Genomic DNA, 18,591 nt, shown 5'->3' with positions numbered 1-18,591 from the left:
CCCGTGTATGCGTGGGTTCTCTCCAAAGACATGCATGTTAGGTTAATTGATTACTCTAAATTCTCTCTGCGAGTGTGAATGGTTGTTTGTCCCTGGTGTGTTGGCCCTGCGATGGACTGGTGACCTGTCCAGGGTGTACCTGCCTCTCACCTGTGTTGCTGGGATAGGCTCCAGCTTACGCGTAATGGACCAAGCTGTATAGAGAATGAATGATTTCACCAAACATTTATGCGATCACTAATCATCATCACTCAGGATGTTTTTCTGACCACATTTCTTTCTGGAAGACGATGGCTCCCCACTATTCTTCCAGTTTTTAATAATGCATAACAGTTCTTAATCCAGTTTTATTAGTTTCTGCATCTCCTTAGATGTTTTCTCTGCTTGGTGATGGTGATTTGACCCTTTTTAAACAGACTAACACATTTTCCACAACCACAGGATGTCTTTCCACATAGTTGTTTGAAAAATGAGAAGCTGCTCATTGCATCAGCTGGGGTTAAATAACTTGTTGCAGCTGAAAGATGATCACCCTGCAGGAATTATCCAATAGGAGGTTCCTACCTATTTTAAATCCAGATGGTTATTGTTTTTGTTGGTCAGACAGTGCATATTACATATACTAATACAGGATATAACAGAATATCCCTATAAAAACCCTGAGTTCATGTGTCAGCATGGTCAGAAACTCTTAAGCTCAGATATTTTATTAGCAGAAAAAAAGTAAAAATATCTCATTTTAACCTCAACTGGTTATTTGTTTTTGTTTTTCTGGGAAGCCAGCCTGGTTTCAATATTCCCCTGAGCCACTGCCTGTTGTGTTATATTAATCATGACTTGTGCCACAGAAAAAAATCTGAAATGGTAATATCCTGAATTCCGAGTAACAGACGCAATTCATGACTTGTATTTTAATTTCCTCCACAGTATGAATATTATTTACTTTGACATGGTGTAAAACAGGTTTTGTGCATTAAAAGATCTGACACGTGGAAAAGTCTGGATGATTACACGGCTTATCCACAACAACATCAGTTTTATTCAAATTTACCACCAAAAGTTGGTGTGCTGCTTGATGTCTGTTCACCAGCCATGATGTGGTTTGATCCTTATTCTAGCTGTTTTTGCCTTTAAACATCTGACTTGTGGAAAGATAGTGATGTGAAAGTCAAACGTGACTCATTTCTTGTCTCATAAGTTCACCGACCAATCAGAGAACCTGAATAATCACTCAGTGCTTTACAAAGTCGGTCTTTTATCATCATCCTCACTCTCAGTAGTTGTACTTTTACAGCCATTTGATTCCTTAAAATGTTTTATTGAGTGGAAAACAGGGATTTCTCTGAAATCTGCTTACCTGAGCCACCTGGAAGCAGGTCCTTCCTCTTGAACCCATGCTCACATCTGCAACACTACACAGAAAAACTGAATTGTTCTGCAAAGATCCTTTAATCTTGGTTGACCTCTCCCAAGTCTTTCAAGCAAATTCAGAAACACTCAACCTAAACCTCCCCTTCAGTCCAAGCACCTGAACATCTTATCACAGATAAAAGATCCTGGAAAAGAGAGAAAAAAAAAAATCAATCATACCAATTCCTTGCAAAGTTCAAACTGCCCCTGGTTACCTGGCCATTGATTTCCTCCGTCAGTCATTCAGTTGCACCTGGGAATATTCTGTGGTGCTCACAGCTGGGTTGATGTGCTTCTTTTCAGAGCTTGTTTTCACTGCTCTGAGCCTTTCAGAACATGTATAACATCAGTAAGAGAATCATTCCAGTCCTGCAACATCAGTGCACACATCATTCTCACGCTTGGCGGCGGGTCATTCCATGTTATGAACTGAATTTTTTCAATTGAATGAATTGAATCTCATGTTAAACACACAAGCTGTGTGCGTCTCCATGTGAGGGAACTATTTGTCTTCCATTGCCTCAGGGCTAATAACAGTTTTCCATCACCTAACAACTAAAGTGTTTGCTAAAGGTCCTCAACATTAAGGGCAGGTTTTTTAACCCCCTAGAGAGAGCACATGAGGCTTAGTTAGGCAACTTAAAGATTTCTCTTGACAAAGAATAATGAGACTATTGATTGTCCTCTAAGATATTTACCAAAGTCAACTTTAAAATCACCAAGTGCACCAGGGGAAAATGACTAATCTGAATGAAAGCCAAGAGATCACTATTAATGACCAAGTTAAGAAAAGGAGGAAAAAATGTGAGAGAGATGACTGCAGACAGTCAGCTAGCACCTTCACTGACTGTAAACAATGCCATGCCTTGTCCCTGCAGAGGGAAAGCTATTGATATAATTTCAATTCTAGTTACAGTCAAATAAAAAACAAGTGAACCCTCTTGAAATTCCAAGCTGCCTATTTGGACAAAATTCAACAAATCATCTGTTTTTTTTACAGGTGTTAAAAATGGTAAATACAACCTCTGTCTCATTATTTCCTGAACAACACCTAAAATGCAGGAGTAGTGTGCATCTGGGGGATGTTATCAGTCGCTCATATGGTTGTTGATTCATTTTGATCCACTCTTCTTTCTTCTCACCCTTGCTTCAGTTCATTGAGGTTCTCTGAAGGTTCCAACAGCATCTCAGTCAGGTTGAGGTCTGGACTTCTTTTCTTATTCACTCAGTCTGTTGTAGATTTACTGCTTTGGGGGACCATTGGTTGTCATTCATCAATCATTCAAGTCCTACTTGCAAACTTTTTACAAAGAGTTGTTCTTAGGGTAAGAACAAATCCTGTAAAAAGGCAGAAGAACTATTACAGACATTTGAATGTTGATATGTGTTGTCTTCTGTTGTGAAATTCAATAAAATATGATAGTAAAACTACAATAATTTTTAAAATTCAAACAGGGGCCTATGTATGTGGAGTTTGCAAGTTTTGCAAGTTCTCTGCAGGTACTCTGACCTCTTTCCACAGTCCACAGACATGCACACTGGTTTATTTGTTCACTCTAATTTCTCCCTAGGAGTGAGTGTAAGTGTGAATGGTTGTTTGTCTCTCTGTGTTGACCCTGTGATGGACTGGAGACCTGTACAGGGTATACCCTGCCTCTTGCCTTACTAATTACATGGATGGACTCTGGTTTCCCGGCAACCACGGACTGAAATAAGCAGTTTAGAAATTGAATGAATGAATAGAGGTTTTGCCCTGACCCCCTGGTAAATAACACCACTGACCAACCTTCAGACTCACCTGCAGGTTTTATTTCATCTAATGCACTACTCACTCTATCGGTCCACTGTATCTTAAAAAGATGCTGGATGTGTTTGAATAAAAGAAATGGTAATTTCCTTTACAATCTGTGGAAGGTTCAGGAGGCCATGTAATGAAAATTTATTCTATAATGTACCATTTCTCCCTTTAGCCAGCACACCAGGAGGATGTTGCGTTCCTGGGACCTGACAGAAGGCTGCTTTCCAAGTTTAGGAGTAATTAATTATCTGATTATAAGACTACTTTTATGTTATTATAACCTTACCGTGTGATTATTTAGAATCACATTATCACTTTAGAAATTAGGACAAACAGGTTTTAGATTTTGTCATTTTTTCCTCATGCGTTTATCTCTGTCTCCGCCTGTCTGCACATGTCCTATCAGTCTTGGATCTTTATGGAAATTTTTGGACGTTTATCTTCAATGTAGGTCCAGATGGCTCTTTTTTCAGCTTAGGAGATATTGCATTCTCCTAAGAAGAAAGTTACGGACAATTTTGCGGTCAACAAACATGTTTATGAATCTGACGGAGGGTTTTCGCAAATAATGTAACAATTCTAAAACATTTAAGGAGATTGGTATGAAATCATTGGTGAATGAGGCTCATTATCCTGTTGCATGAGACAATTTCAGCACATTTATAGGCCACTCAATGACTACAAGGTGTCAGGTCCTGTGGCTGCAAGCCCAGATCATCAACTCTACACCACCGTGCTTGATACTTGGTATGAGGCATTTGTGCTGATATGCTTTGTCTGTTTTTTCTTCACACGTGTGCATTCTGATGTCCACTTTTGTCTCGTCTGTCCAAAGGATATTGTTCCAGAAATCTTGCAATTTGTTCAGATGCAGCATTGCCAACCCATGCTATGTTACAGTATTTTTAGAGAGAATAAGCCTTGTCCTGCAAGCCCTCCAAGCAAGCCATACTTTTTCAGTCTTGTCTACTTGAACTGTAATGAACATTAAACATGCTCATCGAGGCTTGGAAAGTCTGAGATGTAGATTTTTTTGTGGTCTGACCTTGAGCTCAACTTACTGGGAAGCTCACTCCTGTGAAGATTGACAGCGTTTCTTGATATTGTGTTAACAGACATCTGAATACTGCAAAGCAGCAAACTGACAAAACTTCAGCTGTTATATCAGAGCTCATAATAATCAATAACTCTGTGTAAAGGTAAACAAAACAAATGTAAAAAAACAAACAAAACAAAACACAGAAATTTAAAATAAAAACCAGGTCCTATTCTGTCCCACCCTCTTATTTTATTGAATATAATTATTAAATTTATTGATTATATTCTAAACAACATTCACAAGGTCATGAGGGTGAAAAAAAAAATTTAAACATGTCTCTAATGATCTGAGGACATACAAATTATGAGGCTTAAACAATATAGATAAAATATAAAGAAAATAAACAGCTAATAAAATAAAATAAAATAAATTATTTAAAATTTATTTTTAAATAAAAATGGGGACAGACAAAACAAAAAAAAAAAAAAAAAAAAAAACAATTCAGAAATTAGAGTTGTCAATTTTCAAGACATAACTCAAACTCTGGATCTTATAGACCATGAAGCACTTTGCAATCTCAGTAAAGGCAAGGGCAAGGCAAGGCAGTTTATTTGTATAGCACATTTCATGTACAGGACAATTCAAAGTGCTTTACATAAAACAAAGATATTACAGATATTTAGAAATAGTAAATAATAATAAGTTAAAATAATTAAATAACTAAAAAGGACTAATGAATAATTTGAGTTGACATTTTACGGCAGCATTGAATAATTCTTGATCCACCATGATGTAAAAAAGTGAAATATTTCATGTGATATTTGTTTTATTTAACTATAAATTCTGTCTCGTAGGTTCCTACATCAGGACGAGCCACCTACTACGTTTCCTACAAGAGAGACTCATTCATTCAGATCAAACTGCCTAAATATTCCCTTCCTAAGGTGAGCTGCAGCATGTTGATGCTGAACCATACAAATCTGTTTAATTTCACAATGTCACAGTACATTAATCATGGAGGTAATTAAGTTTTCCATCTTCCAGAAAGATTGTGTTTAGGTCTGTTTAAAAAAAAAAAAAAACATTTTTCACTTTGTGTTCCAGTTGAAGGTGATCCAGTGTGATACCTGCAGTATTTATATTCACGGCACGACATTGATCTTATGACCAGTCCCACTGGGTCAACATGCTGTAATCCGTCACCTGTACGCCTCCACTCCGAACTCCATTTAATCTCTCCTGCTTTGCCCTGACAGGATTTACACATTGTCAGCACCGACGAGAAGCAGGTATTTGCAGCGGTGCAGGAGTGGAACCAGAACGACACCTATAACCTTTACCTGTCGGACACCAGAGGGATCTACTTTACCCTGGCCATGGAAAACGTCAAGACCACGCGGGGCATCAGTGGGAACCAGATGCTGGACCTGTACGAGGTAAACACCTGATGAAATTGGTCACCTTGGGAGAGTACATACAACAAGCCTTTAGATTATGTTTTGTGTTCAAGTCTTGGGCCAACCTTCATTTCTTCATGTATTGCCAGGAAAAATAAAGCTGCTGATTTACTGAAATGTCTATATAATAAATGTAAATACAGTATATAAAGCTAAAATAGTTGAAAGTGAATATTCTGTGCGCCTTTTTATCTCAGCGCAGCCTGAACTGTCTTTAACAAGCATTCCTTTTAGACTTAGTTGAAGGTGATCACCAATGGACTTTCCACGGTTCTTCTTTGGAGTTTGGCTACCTTTTCTTCTGTTTTCTGTCAAGAAGATCCATCTGGAGTCCAGGCTCTGAGGAGGCTTCATCCCGCCATCAGACCTGCTGTCACTGATTTCCAGTCCAGAAAACTCTGAAAATGCTCTGGTAAAAGAGCTGAAAATGAGTGAAAAAGCAGCCATTGTAATTAAAAAGTCTTGAGAAAGATGGAGAACTATTGATGAAGACCACTTTAAAAGTTTATAACAGTGTCTGACTGCATGCATTAAATATATGAAGAAATAAGGGATGACTCAAGACAACTGCACAGTATAAGATGTTGAAAGGTCTGAGCGGCCTCAGTTAATAGACACAGCGTTGCCTTTGTGGAGAGTACTGGTGATTTTTGCAAACTACATACATATTTTTCAGACTTCTGAGATGGAACACTAGTCTTTAAAGCCCTGGGAACGAGTTGCGATGATTATTTTGATGTTTTTACACTTTAAAATGCCTACCCTACTAAACATGTTGCAGATGGCATATTCACCCACTGTGGGATGAATAACGGTTTGTTGTTGTCCGTCTTTCTGACAGCAGACACATACGAAATAAAGAACAGGCTTAATGAGGATCGCTTGTATGCGTCTATGGACTTGTAATGAACTTCTTAACTTGCTAGCTACCTTCTGTACATGTTTGCATTCATGGCAGGTGAGTACATTTCTCTCCTTCTACGCTCCCCAGTGGACTTAGTTTATCACTCCCACGCTGGCAGGTGTGACAGAGAGAGTGAAGGAAGGAAGTGAGATATTGGCCAACTGCAATGACAGCAGGATAGTAATTAACAGTGACATTGCTTATCCTGCCCAAGGTGTGAAAATATGTATACACATGCAGACCTGAGCTACTGTGCAGCTCCTATGTCCATTCAGCATTTGCTAATTTCTAAGGTTACAGAGAGCTCATCAAACGGCGGCTTAAGAAGCCACATGCAAATAAGCATGAGCACAGCAAGCTAAGAAAACATCTACATTGCTTCTACATTGCTTCCACTTGTAGCTCAACTTGAGTGGGATGAAGATGTTGTGGCTGGTCCAAGTTACTGACCATGTAGCGTGATAGCGTACTTACCTGTAATTGCAGAAATCTTTTCCAAATGAACTCTCATCCATATACACATTAACAACAAACTAACAATACCCAATGAAAATATACAATATTGCATACGTCTTGCTCTTAGTGGAGCTTGAATCTTGTAATTTTGTCTTTGTAGAGAAGTGATCTTCACAGTCTTTCACTTTATTGAAATGTTATATATATATATATATATATATATATATATATATATATATATATATTTAAGGGGTGGGACTCAATTAAAAACATTAATCTGATTAATCACAAGCTTTGTAAATAATCAATCGCAATAAATCAAATTTAATTACATAACAATATTTGCAATATTTGTCCTAAAAAACAACTTTTACTTATTTAAATGGATTTTAGCAGATGACTGAATCAAATCAAATAAATCAAATAATAGACACACTCATTAATATTGCAAACTGAAGGTCTAGTAATTTCTGGAAAAATGCAAAAAAGAAAAAAAATATCCCTGGCCAAAACTGAATAGACCTCAAGTTAAAAGCTGTGTCCCAAATCAGGGTCTACACACTTCAGAGTGCACTGATTACATAAGCTACGTAGTCTGTGCACTCCCAAGCCGCTTAACATTAGTGAAATGGGACAGCCCACCTAGCCACCGAGAATTTCCCATAGCAGCAACATAGGACGTTGTATCACTGAAAAACCTCTGAAATTACTAAGTTTGCATATCATAGGACACTTTAGTGAACGTTAACACCAACCGAGTAATGTAAAAAAACAAAACAAAAAAACAAACAAACCAAAAAAAAAACATGTTTTTTTTTTGGTTTTGTTGTTGTGTGTGGAGCCATCGCCATCATCTTGTACCCAATGAATTCTGGGAGAAAAGAGGCTGCAAAGGATCCACCACCAGCAGCCTTTGCTACATGCAAAATGGAGTACAGGTTTGGGTGGATTCGGAGGCACCTTCCAAATGGGACAGTGCTTGGACCACACTAACGTATGAAGCCTATGAACCTGCACTTCGAAGTGTGTAGACCCTGAATTTGGAAACAGCTAAAGTGTCATTTTAAGTACTTTAACTAAGAGCTCCAGCTCAGCCTCTGGACTGATGAGTTTGGGGACAAAAAGACTGGATGGATGGGAGAAGGAAAGGACGAGAGGTGAACAGCTCCCATATTTTAACATCTGTGGCCTGAACTTCCTCTTTTGGCCAGTTTAATATACAAGCAAAGTATCTGATCAGTGGCATACATATACATATATCTATATATATATATATATATATATATATATATATGTAAATATGTTTGGTCCATGGAGGATGTAAGTGTCTTTGTGTCTTGTTTGTGTCATGTTTTTAGTTGCTGCAGGCAGAGATTTTTCATTTTCCTCAGTTACTGCAGCATTTTTTGACTCTCCGTCTGATAGCTTTTCCCATATTTAGTCAGAAATCAATAATTTTTTGTAGCATATCATAAATAGCTAAGTTAGTGCTGGATGGTGTTGTGGTCAAATGTTCCATCTACTAAACAGGGTTGCCAAGTTTGGGACAACTTCCACCCTTTAGGCATTAAAAAAAGTGCCAGCTCAAATGTTGGAGGAAAATATTGCATGCCTCACTTGAAGTGTACTACATTAAATGTCTCGATTACAGATGGTATATTTGAATTTTTATTCCCTTCTCTTGTTATTCAGAGCAGCCTGCTATTTATTCACCTCTCAAAAAGCTGAGTTGGTGTGGGGCTCCTACAACCTGGCAACTTTCAGCTGTCCATAACAGTTTTGTGTAACCGATCCTGCCAGAGACGCAGCGACTAAGCATGGCCTCTCCCACTCAATGCTGGTGAAGAGAGTTTTTGGGGTTTGGTCAATATTTTTTATTTTATGTATTTTTTTACTTGCGGAGGGTCACTACTCATTATGAGTTGCAGCCTGATCAGATACGTGTAAATAATAAATGTGTTAAGGTGCTCAGATAAAGCAACTGTCCTACTCACATTAAAAGTTGATAATGGTATTAATTCCACATCAAGCAATTCGGTTGTTATGGTAAAAAAAAAGTCAAGGAAGCTAAATTACATCTGATCCCACTCTAAGTTGTGGTGATTCAAGCAGAAAAGGCCAAAAACCAGCAACCAAAATGATGTACAATTTTTCAAGTTTATGATAAACCAAATTTCACAAGGAGCAACGCTTCAACAGTTTACTGGTTTAATGAAAGTATGGAGGGGGTTATGAAGAGATCTCTATGTTCTCGTACTGGTTCATCTGGGGTCTTTAAAGGAGGAGACTCAGGGTGGGGGTCTCAGGATGTTAGTAACTCTAACCCCCCTAGGACCCACAGATGGTTTCTCAAAAAAATAAAAATAATAATAATAATAATAAAAAAAAAACAAATATGAAATGAGAGAGAAAGGGAGGATGGATGGATAGACAGCTGGGCGAGGGTGCAGTGGATGAACAAGTGGGAGAAAGGAGGAAGGATGAAAGGATGAAGTAATGATGGATGTTGAAGGGTGAGGAATTGTGAGAATAGATGAATGGATGAAAGGATGAGAGGGTAAGATAAGGAAATGCTGGGTGGATTGGAGAAGGAAAGGATGAGAGGGAAGAACAGATGAACGGATGAAAGAAGCAAAGAAAAATTGATAAACAGATGAGGGACAAAAGGACGGATGAATGGATGATGACTAAAAAAAATGGATGAATGTATGATGGGAAGGAAATGATAGATGAACAGATAAGGGAAAAGATGGATGAATAAATTAGTTGGAAGATGGATAAATAATGGTTGAGGGAAATAAAGGAGGTATGAATGGATGAGGGAGAAGGATGGACCAATGGAAGGTGAGAAAGAAAGGATTGATGAATGAATGAGAGGTAAGGATGAATTAACTGATAAGGTAGGGAAGGAATGGATGGATGAGAGATGAGGAAAGGGAAGGATGGATAAACATGAAGGAGGAAAGGATGAATAAATGGATCATGAAGGAAGGAAGGGATGGATGAACAGATGGTGGGGGGAGATGGATGGTCAGGACCAGGGAGGGTGGGATTGAGAGGAAGAGATGAACAATTCAGAAGGGTGAACCAGATAGAAGATTTACCGTGTTTATGATGGGGTGATGGCGAGCAGGGGTTAGTTCGCTACAGAGCATGTGCAGATCAGGCAGTGAATAATATCAGGTAGCGGATAATGGAGGGATACAGGAATGTGTAAGCAGCAGCCTTGATGAGAGCTGCTGCTCTGAATGCAGAGGAAAGGAGCTTCAGCTCCTTCTTTAGCCTTGGAGAGCAAAAAGCAGAAAAAAACTTCTTCCTATTATCTCTTGCAACTTTTAACTTTTGAAATTATGCTGCATTATGTCTGTACTGTGGTACAAACAGGGATTCATGTAAATAAGTGTTTAAAACGTATACTTTGGGGCATCTAAGTCAGATCATCAGTTCTCTACGTCCTCTGAACTGTTTTCTTTATCATGAACAAAATTGCTGATGTCATGATATTTGTAGATACTGTATGTCTCCTCTCAAGAACAGAAAATGTTGGATTCCTTTGTTGCCTTGGAAACACTAACATCTGATCAGCTGACCTGAAATATCGAGAAGAGATAGGTCAGACAAAAAAGGAGGAGCTTGGGCACTAAAAGATGAAAAAACAAATAAACTTCATTTAAAATTGATTCCTAAATGACCAGGAAGCCAGGGCAGTGAGGCTGCGACTGCTGCTTGGTACCAGTTAAAAACTGAGCCGCTGCATTTTGAACTATTTGAAGTCTTGCTTTGCAGGCTGCAACTTTTCTCTTGGTCTCAATCTAACAACAAAGATGCGCTCCTTTCTGGTAAATCAGACCCATCACATAAGTAAAGTATAAGTTGTGGAAGTAAGTGATTGTTGTTTAGTGTCTGACTTGTGTTGTTGAGAGAAGACGCTGCTTCAGTCAGTCAGGAGGCAGCAGACTGTGATTTCTTTTGTTCCTCCTGTCACTTTCTTGGAAGACCTCACTTTCAATTCCTCTTTTGCCCCACAGAAAATTGAACAATTATCTCCTGAATTAGAGGAATTTTTATTTTTACTCTGACTGGATGAAAGCAATATCTGTAATCAGGATTTTTTTTGTTGGCTGGCATCATGGCTTCACATCTCCTGGTAAATTTCCTGTCAGTCTGAGAGACGGATTAGCAGGCGGCTCTTGATTGGCCGAGGTTCAACGCATCAACAATCATCCGTCTCTCACTTTCCCTCACACATTACTATAAACAGGTCTGGATGATTGATTGAAGACATGAAGTGGGTTGTTGTCAGTGGAGAGAATTAGATACTGATACTGGTGGTGATCCAACTCTTCATGTCTTGTTTTTCTGGCGTTTTAAACGCACAAAGGCATAACTCAGCAAATGAATCGTAACTAAATTACCACACACCAGCTTCAATGACGCTGGAGCATCTCCTTCTTTCCAGACTGGCAATCATGCTCTGTTCTGGAGAAGAATCCCTAACTGGGGTTTATTTGTCTAATGTCATTGTTCAGCTGAATGACAGCTGCTCATCAGAAAACAAGCTGATGGATGCAGCTGCTGTCTGATGGTGGTCACAAGTTCGTGCAGTTCTAAATCTGTCTTCATGTGACAGATTTGATTCAAATGGGGAAACTTGTAAATTTCTCCTGCAGAATTAATAGTTAATTTATGTAAATAATAAATATACTCATTAGTCGCCTTCTAACCTGCATAACCCTCGTGGTGCATGATGTCTTTTAATAGGTTAACAGTGAAATGCAACAAAGATGATTGTAGTGATTTTTCATTTTGATGTCTTACAGTAGTTTTACAGGTATTAGTGCTGGGTGATATGGCCTATAACATTTATCCATATATAGATTTTTTTTTGCCTTATCCCAATACACTATTTATACAATGATGTTTTGAAATCTCTCCTAAAAAGCATTATCAGCATAAAAAGACACCAGTAGGATTCAAGAAAACTGCTAAATACAACTTCATTGTGGTTGTATGTTGTGCTAAACCAAATTTCTCCGTGAGGGACAGTAACAAATGGGACCAGTTGCACCGGAGTGTTTCACAGCAACGAAAGGCAAATTTATTTATATAGCACATTTCATATACAAGATAATTCAAAATGCTTTACATAAAACATTAAAAGCATTACAGTGGGGTGCAGGAAGCAATAAGAAGTGCAATTAAAACAAACTTTAAAAGAAATAAATAAAAACAGAAAGAAAAAAGCTCAAATAAAATAGATAAAATGTAAGAAACCAGTTTTGATAAAAGGCAGCAAATAGAAAAGTTTTTAATACTGGTTTAAAACTGCTGAGTCAGAAGACTTGCAGTTTTCTGGGAGTGTGTTCCACATGTGAGGAGCATAAAAGCTGAATGCTGCCTCTCCATGTTTAGTTCTGACTCTGGTAACAGAAAGTAGACCTGACCCTGATGACCTGAGGTTGCTTCATAACAAACCAGAAGATCCTGAATGGATTCTGGTTCTAAACCATTCAGTGCTTTGTAAACTAACAGCAGAATTTTTAAGTCAGTTCTTTGAGAGACAGGAAGCCAGTGTAAAGATCTGAGGACTGGAGTTCTAGGATCTACTTTCTTGGTCTTAGTGAGGACTCGAACAGCAGCGTTCTGGACTAACTGCAGCTGTCTGGTGGCCTTTGTAGGGAGACCTGTGAGGACAGCATTACAGTAGTCCAGTCTACTAAAGATGAACCAGCTTTCTTAATCCTGCTGAGTCATCAGTCCTTTAAACCTACAGACGTCCTTTAAGTGATAACAGGACGACTTCACAACTGTCTTAATATAACTGCTAAAATTCAAGTCTCAGTCCAGGACTACTCCCACGTTTCTGGCTTGGTTGTTAGTTTTGAACTTTGCTGTTTGAAGCTGAGTACTGACTTTTAATCAAAAAAAGAAAAAAAAAAAATCAAATTTGGGGTTTGAAATGAAACCTTTTGCAGCACAATCCCTACTGCAAAAGTTCATTGTAATCCTAATAGTACAACCTCCCTGTCATGGTAATTTTTGGAAGAGAAATATCTCTCTTTAGCCAGTGGTTTCTGAAGAAGAAATGAAGGCAGTGGAAGAAAAGGCCTTCTGAAGGATTCTGCTTTCTGGAAAAGGTCAGATTGTTTCTATAAGAAGCTCACTCTACATCTCGCTTGACTTTTGACCTCTGAATGTTTTAAGATAAGTTTATGGTCAGTTGTTGGTTTCAGCCAGTTTTCAGCATCACATGAAGTTCGTTTTGTGAATTATTGTCCCATATTTACTACAATAATGATGATATTAATAATATATATAATTTAAATAATTTATTTTTATTTTATTAATCATTATTATTATTAAACCCCAAACCACAATGTGATGTTACCCTTAAATGTAATAATATCAGTAATACTGGTACTTGTGAACAAAGCAGTTCATCAGTGTAGTGAATAAAACTGTCTCCCATTAAAAAAAAAATAGGGGAAAAAAAAGAATTAAAAACAGCAACCTCAAGATGGTGTTTTATGTTCGTAAAGGGACATCGTCTTATACCATAACTATCACACTGCTGTGAGGGCTTATACTCTATGTTCGCGATATAGACATTTTATATTTTCTACATAAAACGTCTCGGGATACATCGAGTATACTCGATATGTGCCAAGCCCCAACATGTATTATTTTAATTTTCACTTTGCATTTTGGAAACAAAAACTTCTTCTCAAACGTGAACATATCTGGAGTCATGTGCTCTGGAGTCTTCTGACATTAGTCTAACCTCTCGAGGTTCTACAAGGTTCCGCAGTCTAATCCATGTATGTCACCACTGAATGGTAGATGGCAGCAATACACCTCTAGACTCCTAAACCCAAAGAATGAGAGTCTATGTGCTTCACTGAAAGTTAAAATTATGCTGGATGAGGACTTAATAAATGATCTTGGATAAACTAAATTTAATCATTAGTTACCAATTCAAGTAAATATTTTAGTTTAATTCAAATATTTTTCATTTTCCTGTTACCAAACATGTCTGTAAATGCAACAGGGCATGCACCAGAATCCTGCACGGGTCTGGTTTTACCAACCTGCACCCGCCCGAACCCGTAAGGATGATCACCAAACCTGTTACCCGCCGATATCTCCCAATGAAATCTGGACCTGACCTGACCCATAAACCCGACCTGCAACCCGTTAATACATTAAGTAAAAATACCTCTGCCTCTCCCTTCATTACCTTAGTTTTCTTTACTCAGTCATATATTTAATGTGATGCTGCTGTTTATCATTGTTTCTGGTTACGATTAAAAAAAGAATAAAACAGTAAATAACGTGACCTTCTTAAATCATGGCCTACGTCATTTTTTTACATGACCAGATCATATTATCAACTGTTCATCTGAGGATGTTGGTGACATTATCAGAGGTGGCCAGCATCACAATAACATGGTTTAGGCAAAGAAATCATATTTGTAAAAAAATTACTTAGGCCATTATTTTAGGAAGGTGACGATAAGCAGAACTTACTCTTAACATTTTTTAAAACTTTCATAATATTGCACTGAACCACTAGACTGACCCCCCTATGGTCTGTTATTTTGCCCCCCAGGGGGCTTTGTTTGTTTGATTGGGAGATTTCTGCAACAAAATATCACCAGAACAGTTTCAGTCATGTTCCTGAACCACTTTACTGACTACACTGGGATGACGAGAACATTCCTCACAATAAGCACAAATTTATGCTACGAGTTAAATGTGCACATACGTTTGGACAGAGCCTTATACCTATTCTCGTTAGTATTTCCGTCTGTATTCAAAGAGCTTACAGATGCATACCCAGATGTACCAACATAGCGGTGCTATCTGAAGCTACGGGGAGAGTGTTGTGCAGTATAGTTTACATGCAACCAGTGAAAGGAACAAAGAATAAGTTGTAATGGATTTAATGGTTGCACCTTCCATTACCTTCTATTGTCTTGATCACCACCACCATGTTTGGTATGGTCTGAAACTAACATTGAGACTTTGAGCTCTGCACTGCCCTCTAGTGGATGTATCACCTAACAACCATGCCATTGTAACGCACACAGTACATTTAACATTTGAAACTGACAAACCTGTGAGTGTATACAAAGGGAGAATAAATTATATATATAAGGTGTTTCCCTAAAATTTTCCTTTTACAGAGACAATCCTGACCTCTGTTCTGTATTAGTAACTAACTAAAAAGAAGAAAAGAAACTAAAATTTCTAACAAAAAAATTCATATTCATTACACAAAATCAGTTTTCAAGTTCGAAGTGGGTTTTTGTGACCCCTTTAGTCAATTATAACTTAAAATTTACACTTTCACAGCATTTCATCAGAATACATTACACACCATAACACACAATATTAATACCATGATAATTCTCATAATAAAGCAAAATACACAATATGCACTCCTTCCAAAAGGTCTCATAGATTGTTTCATATATTTTAATTATATCACTTTTTTGTCTTTTTTTTAAATCTTCTTGTTGCTCATACCTCCGCCAACGTCAGAGGTCAGGCATTGAGCGACTACCGTCTCTCTGTCTGTCTGTCTGTTTGCAACATAACTCAAAAAGCTATGGACAGATTTTGATGAAAGTTTCAGGAAGTCTCAGAAATGGAAAAAGGAATAAGTGATTAGATTTTGCGGGTGCTCTGAATCACGCCTGAATCTAGGAATTTTTCAAATTATTCTTTACTTTGGGGAGAATTGGATAATTTTGCAATTTGAGCTTCTTACTCAAAAATAATGCCCACAATTTTTGGCAAACATTACAATGGCTTGGCGGAGTTCTGTGCTCTCTGAGTGCTTCTAGTTTGACATGTCTTTTATGTTTTCACTGCAGCTATTCCATAACTGAACCCCTCGCATGGAGAAACTTGGAGTGGAGAAGTTTAGAATTAGTTCTCACAGCTGGCTTGTTGAATATGTGTGTTCCTCTCTGATTTGATAAGCTGTTGGATCAACTTTTTTTGAATCAGGTGTCTTTCAGCAAGGAAACATCCAAAACCTGCAGGACTGTGGTTCCTGAGCAACGGAGTTGTCTCCCCTTACCCTGAACCTTTGATCCACCAGTTTCAAGTTAGAACCTCAACTCAGGCCTTTCTGTGGGGAGTTTGCATGTTCTCCTCGTGCAGACATAGCTCCTTTTTACATTCCTAAAACATACTTTCTTGGTTACTTGGTGTCCCTAAATTTTCCCAAGGAGTGAGAGTGAGTGGCTGTGGTTGTTTGTCTCTCTGTGGTAGCCGTGTGTTGGATTAGTGTCCTAGGATGAACCCTGCCTCTTGCCTAGTAGCCACTGGGATACATTGCTTCATGAAAACAAATCTTCTACCATTACTGGGAAGATGCATTGCTTCACATACACAGTAGATTTGGTTTTTGTTATAATTAAAATGTTATATTTGCATGTGATTCCATAATATATCTTTTATGTTACTTAAAAAGTTCTGGAAAGATCTTGAAATAGTATCAATGCATGGAGATGATCTACTCAAGTGCAAAGTTTATATACTCAGTAGGAATAAAAACAACTGAAAAATGAATATTAAATGTAAGATTTCCCATCCTTCTCCACTTTATTTTGTGCTGAGGAACAGAAATCTGGCTGTGTCCTCCACTGTTGCAGAAGAAGAGGTGGATGTAGGTGTGAGTGATGGATAAAGTGGAAAAGCTGGTGGGCCTGTATGGTTGTCAGGTATGTGTGTGGATGTGTGTGTGGAGGTGATAAATAATATCTGCAACGATTGACAGGTCAGCTTGGATAAGGATGGGAGGACCCTCATTAGCTACATCCATCTTGAGCACCACATTTCTATGACAATGTCAAATGTGCTGCCTATTAGTGCCACTTATAGAGACGTGCCCCTTCAGGGAGGGAAGTGGAGCTACTCGCCATGGCAACCATTTGGTGTGACTCTGTCCGTTCCAAAGCACATCACTCTTTGGTTTGGTTGCAGGATATGTTTCACCCCTGAAAGAGAATGATTCAAAGAGATGAGTGCAAGTGTTTTGGAATATGTCAGGACACAATCTACTTGCATGGTTCTGCAGCTTTTTAAATACTAAAATGCTGGATTAAATGGCCTGAAATTAATTTTTATGGGGAAAATGTGCTTTGACTTTAGTTTTGGATAAGTTAGGATGTGCATTTGTATGTTTCTATTGAACTGTTGAAGAGCAACTTCTATATGGTCATATTTTGTACTGTCTGGATTGCTGAGACACATAAGGATGTAATTACAGATAGCACTTAACTCAGTCTAAGAACTAGAAGCCGACTCTGCTGATGGAGTGTGCAAGATTGTCATCCGCAGCAGGAGAAGATAAGCACGGCATTTGCATTTAACTGGTGTTGTGAAGACTGCTGCTGCAATACACAAAATGCCTCTTCTGATGAGTAAGGGGTATGCTCTTTCATCATGACTGAGAACTAAAATGTTATGGGAGTTGGGAGCAGTGCTAGATGTGAAATGCTCCCTGCTGGTTTGCATTTAAAATTTAAAGATCAAATCTAAACTGTTTAAACTGTCTGTGTCCATCAGGTGGCTGGAATCAAAGGCATGTTAATCGCTAACAAGAGGCAAGACAATCAGGTGAAGACCTACATCACCTACAATAAAGGCCGGGACTGGAGGCTGCTGCAGGCTCCTGCAGCTGACCTGGATGGGAATGACATCCACTGCATACTGGTAAATCCTGATGCTTCCTGTGATTACAGAGACATATGATGTAAATATGAAATATGGACTAGCGTCAGAGATATATGTTAACACTTTGTGACCAATAGCACCAGGAGTGTTTCACAGCAAGGGTAAGCAAGTTTATTTAAAAAGCACATTTCATATACAAGACAATTCAAAGTGCTTTACATAAAACATTAAAACATTACAGCGGGGTGCAGGAAGCAATAACAAGCGCATTAAAAACAAACTTTAAAAGAATTAAATAAAAACAAAGTTCTAGAACCATTCAGGTCTTTGTAAACTAACAGTAGGACTTTGAAGTCAGTCTGACTAAATTGTAGTAAGAGGAGCTGATCATTTCTCCCCCATCTGAGTCTTCCTCATTCATTTTTTGGAGCATAGCCAAAGGCCCCTTGTGGCTCTGCACCCTGACGGAGCAAACAGAGCAGTACCACCAGAAACCACTGGTGTTGAACAGTGTAGCTGATATGTGACCCGCAAAAGGAACACAGAGGAAGAAGAAACTGTTGTGACGTTTTTAATGATGCCACAGACCACCGTCATCTTCTGCTCTGCCTCCTTTTATGTCTCTTTCTGAGAATGAACATTATCATGATCACCACCACTGTTTGTTATTGTCTGAAACAGACGTGGGAACTCAGAGGTGAACTCTGAACTCTGTCCTGCCCTCTGGATGCATTGACCAATAGTGTGTTCCAGTTTTCTCACAAATGTGAGCGGCCAAGAGTAGGTGACATCACTACCAGGTAGTTGATGTTCCTGCTGCACCAACCAACTAAAACTA

The 18,591-nt window shown here is 38.4% G+C and overlaps 1 protein-coding gene across 1 annotated transcript in view; it reads left to right on the top strand.

Moving 5' to 3' along the window:
• sorcs3 (sortilin related VPS10 domain containing receptor 3) overlaps window positions 1–18,591 on the top strand; it is a 298,121-nt gene that overhangs the window by 227,413 nt on the left and 52,117 nt on the right. The window contains 3 exon segments of the mRNA XM_041983793.1: window positions 5,102–5,191; window positions 5,504–5,683; window positions 17,646–17,792. Coding sequence (XP_041839727.1) covers window positions 5,102–5,191; window positions 5,504–5,683; window positions 17,646–17,792 — 417 coding nt within the window.

Source organism: Melanotaenia boesemani, chromosome 4, assembly GCF_017639745.1.
Source record: "Melanotaenia boesemani isolate fMelBoe1 chromosome 4, fMelBoe1.pri, whole genome shotgun sequence".
In the NCBI taxonomy this organism is placed as follows: domain Eukaryota; kingdom Metazoa; phylum Chordata; class Actinopteri; order Atheriniformes; family Melanotaeniidae; genus Melanotaenia; species Melanotaenia boesemani.
Note: the sequence above shows the minus strand (reverse complement) of the source record. Positions and strands in the feature narration are given on the sequence as shown.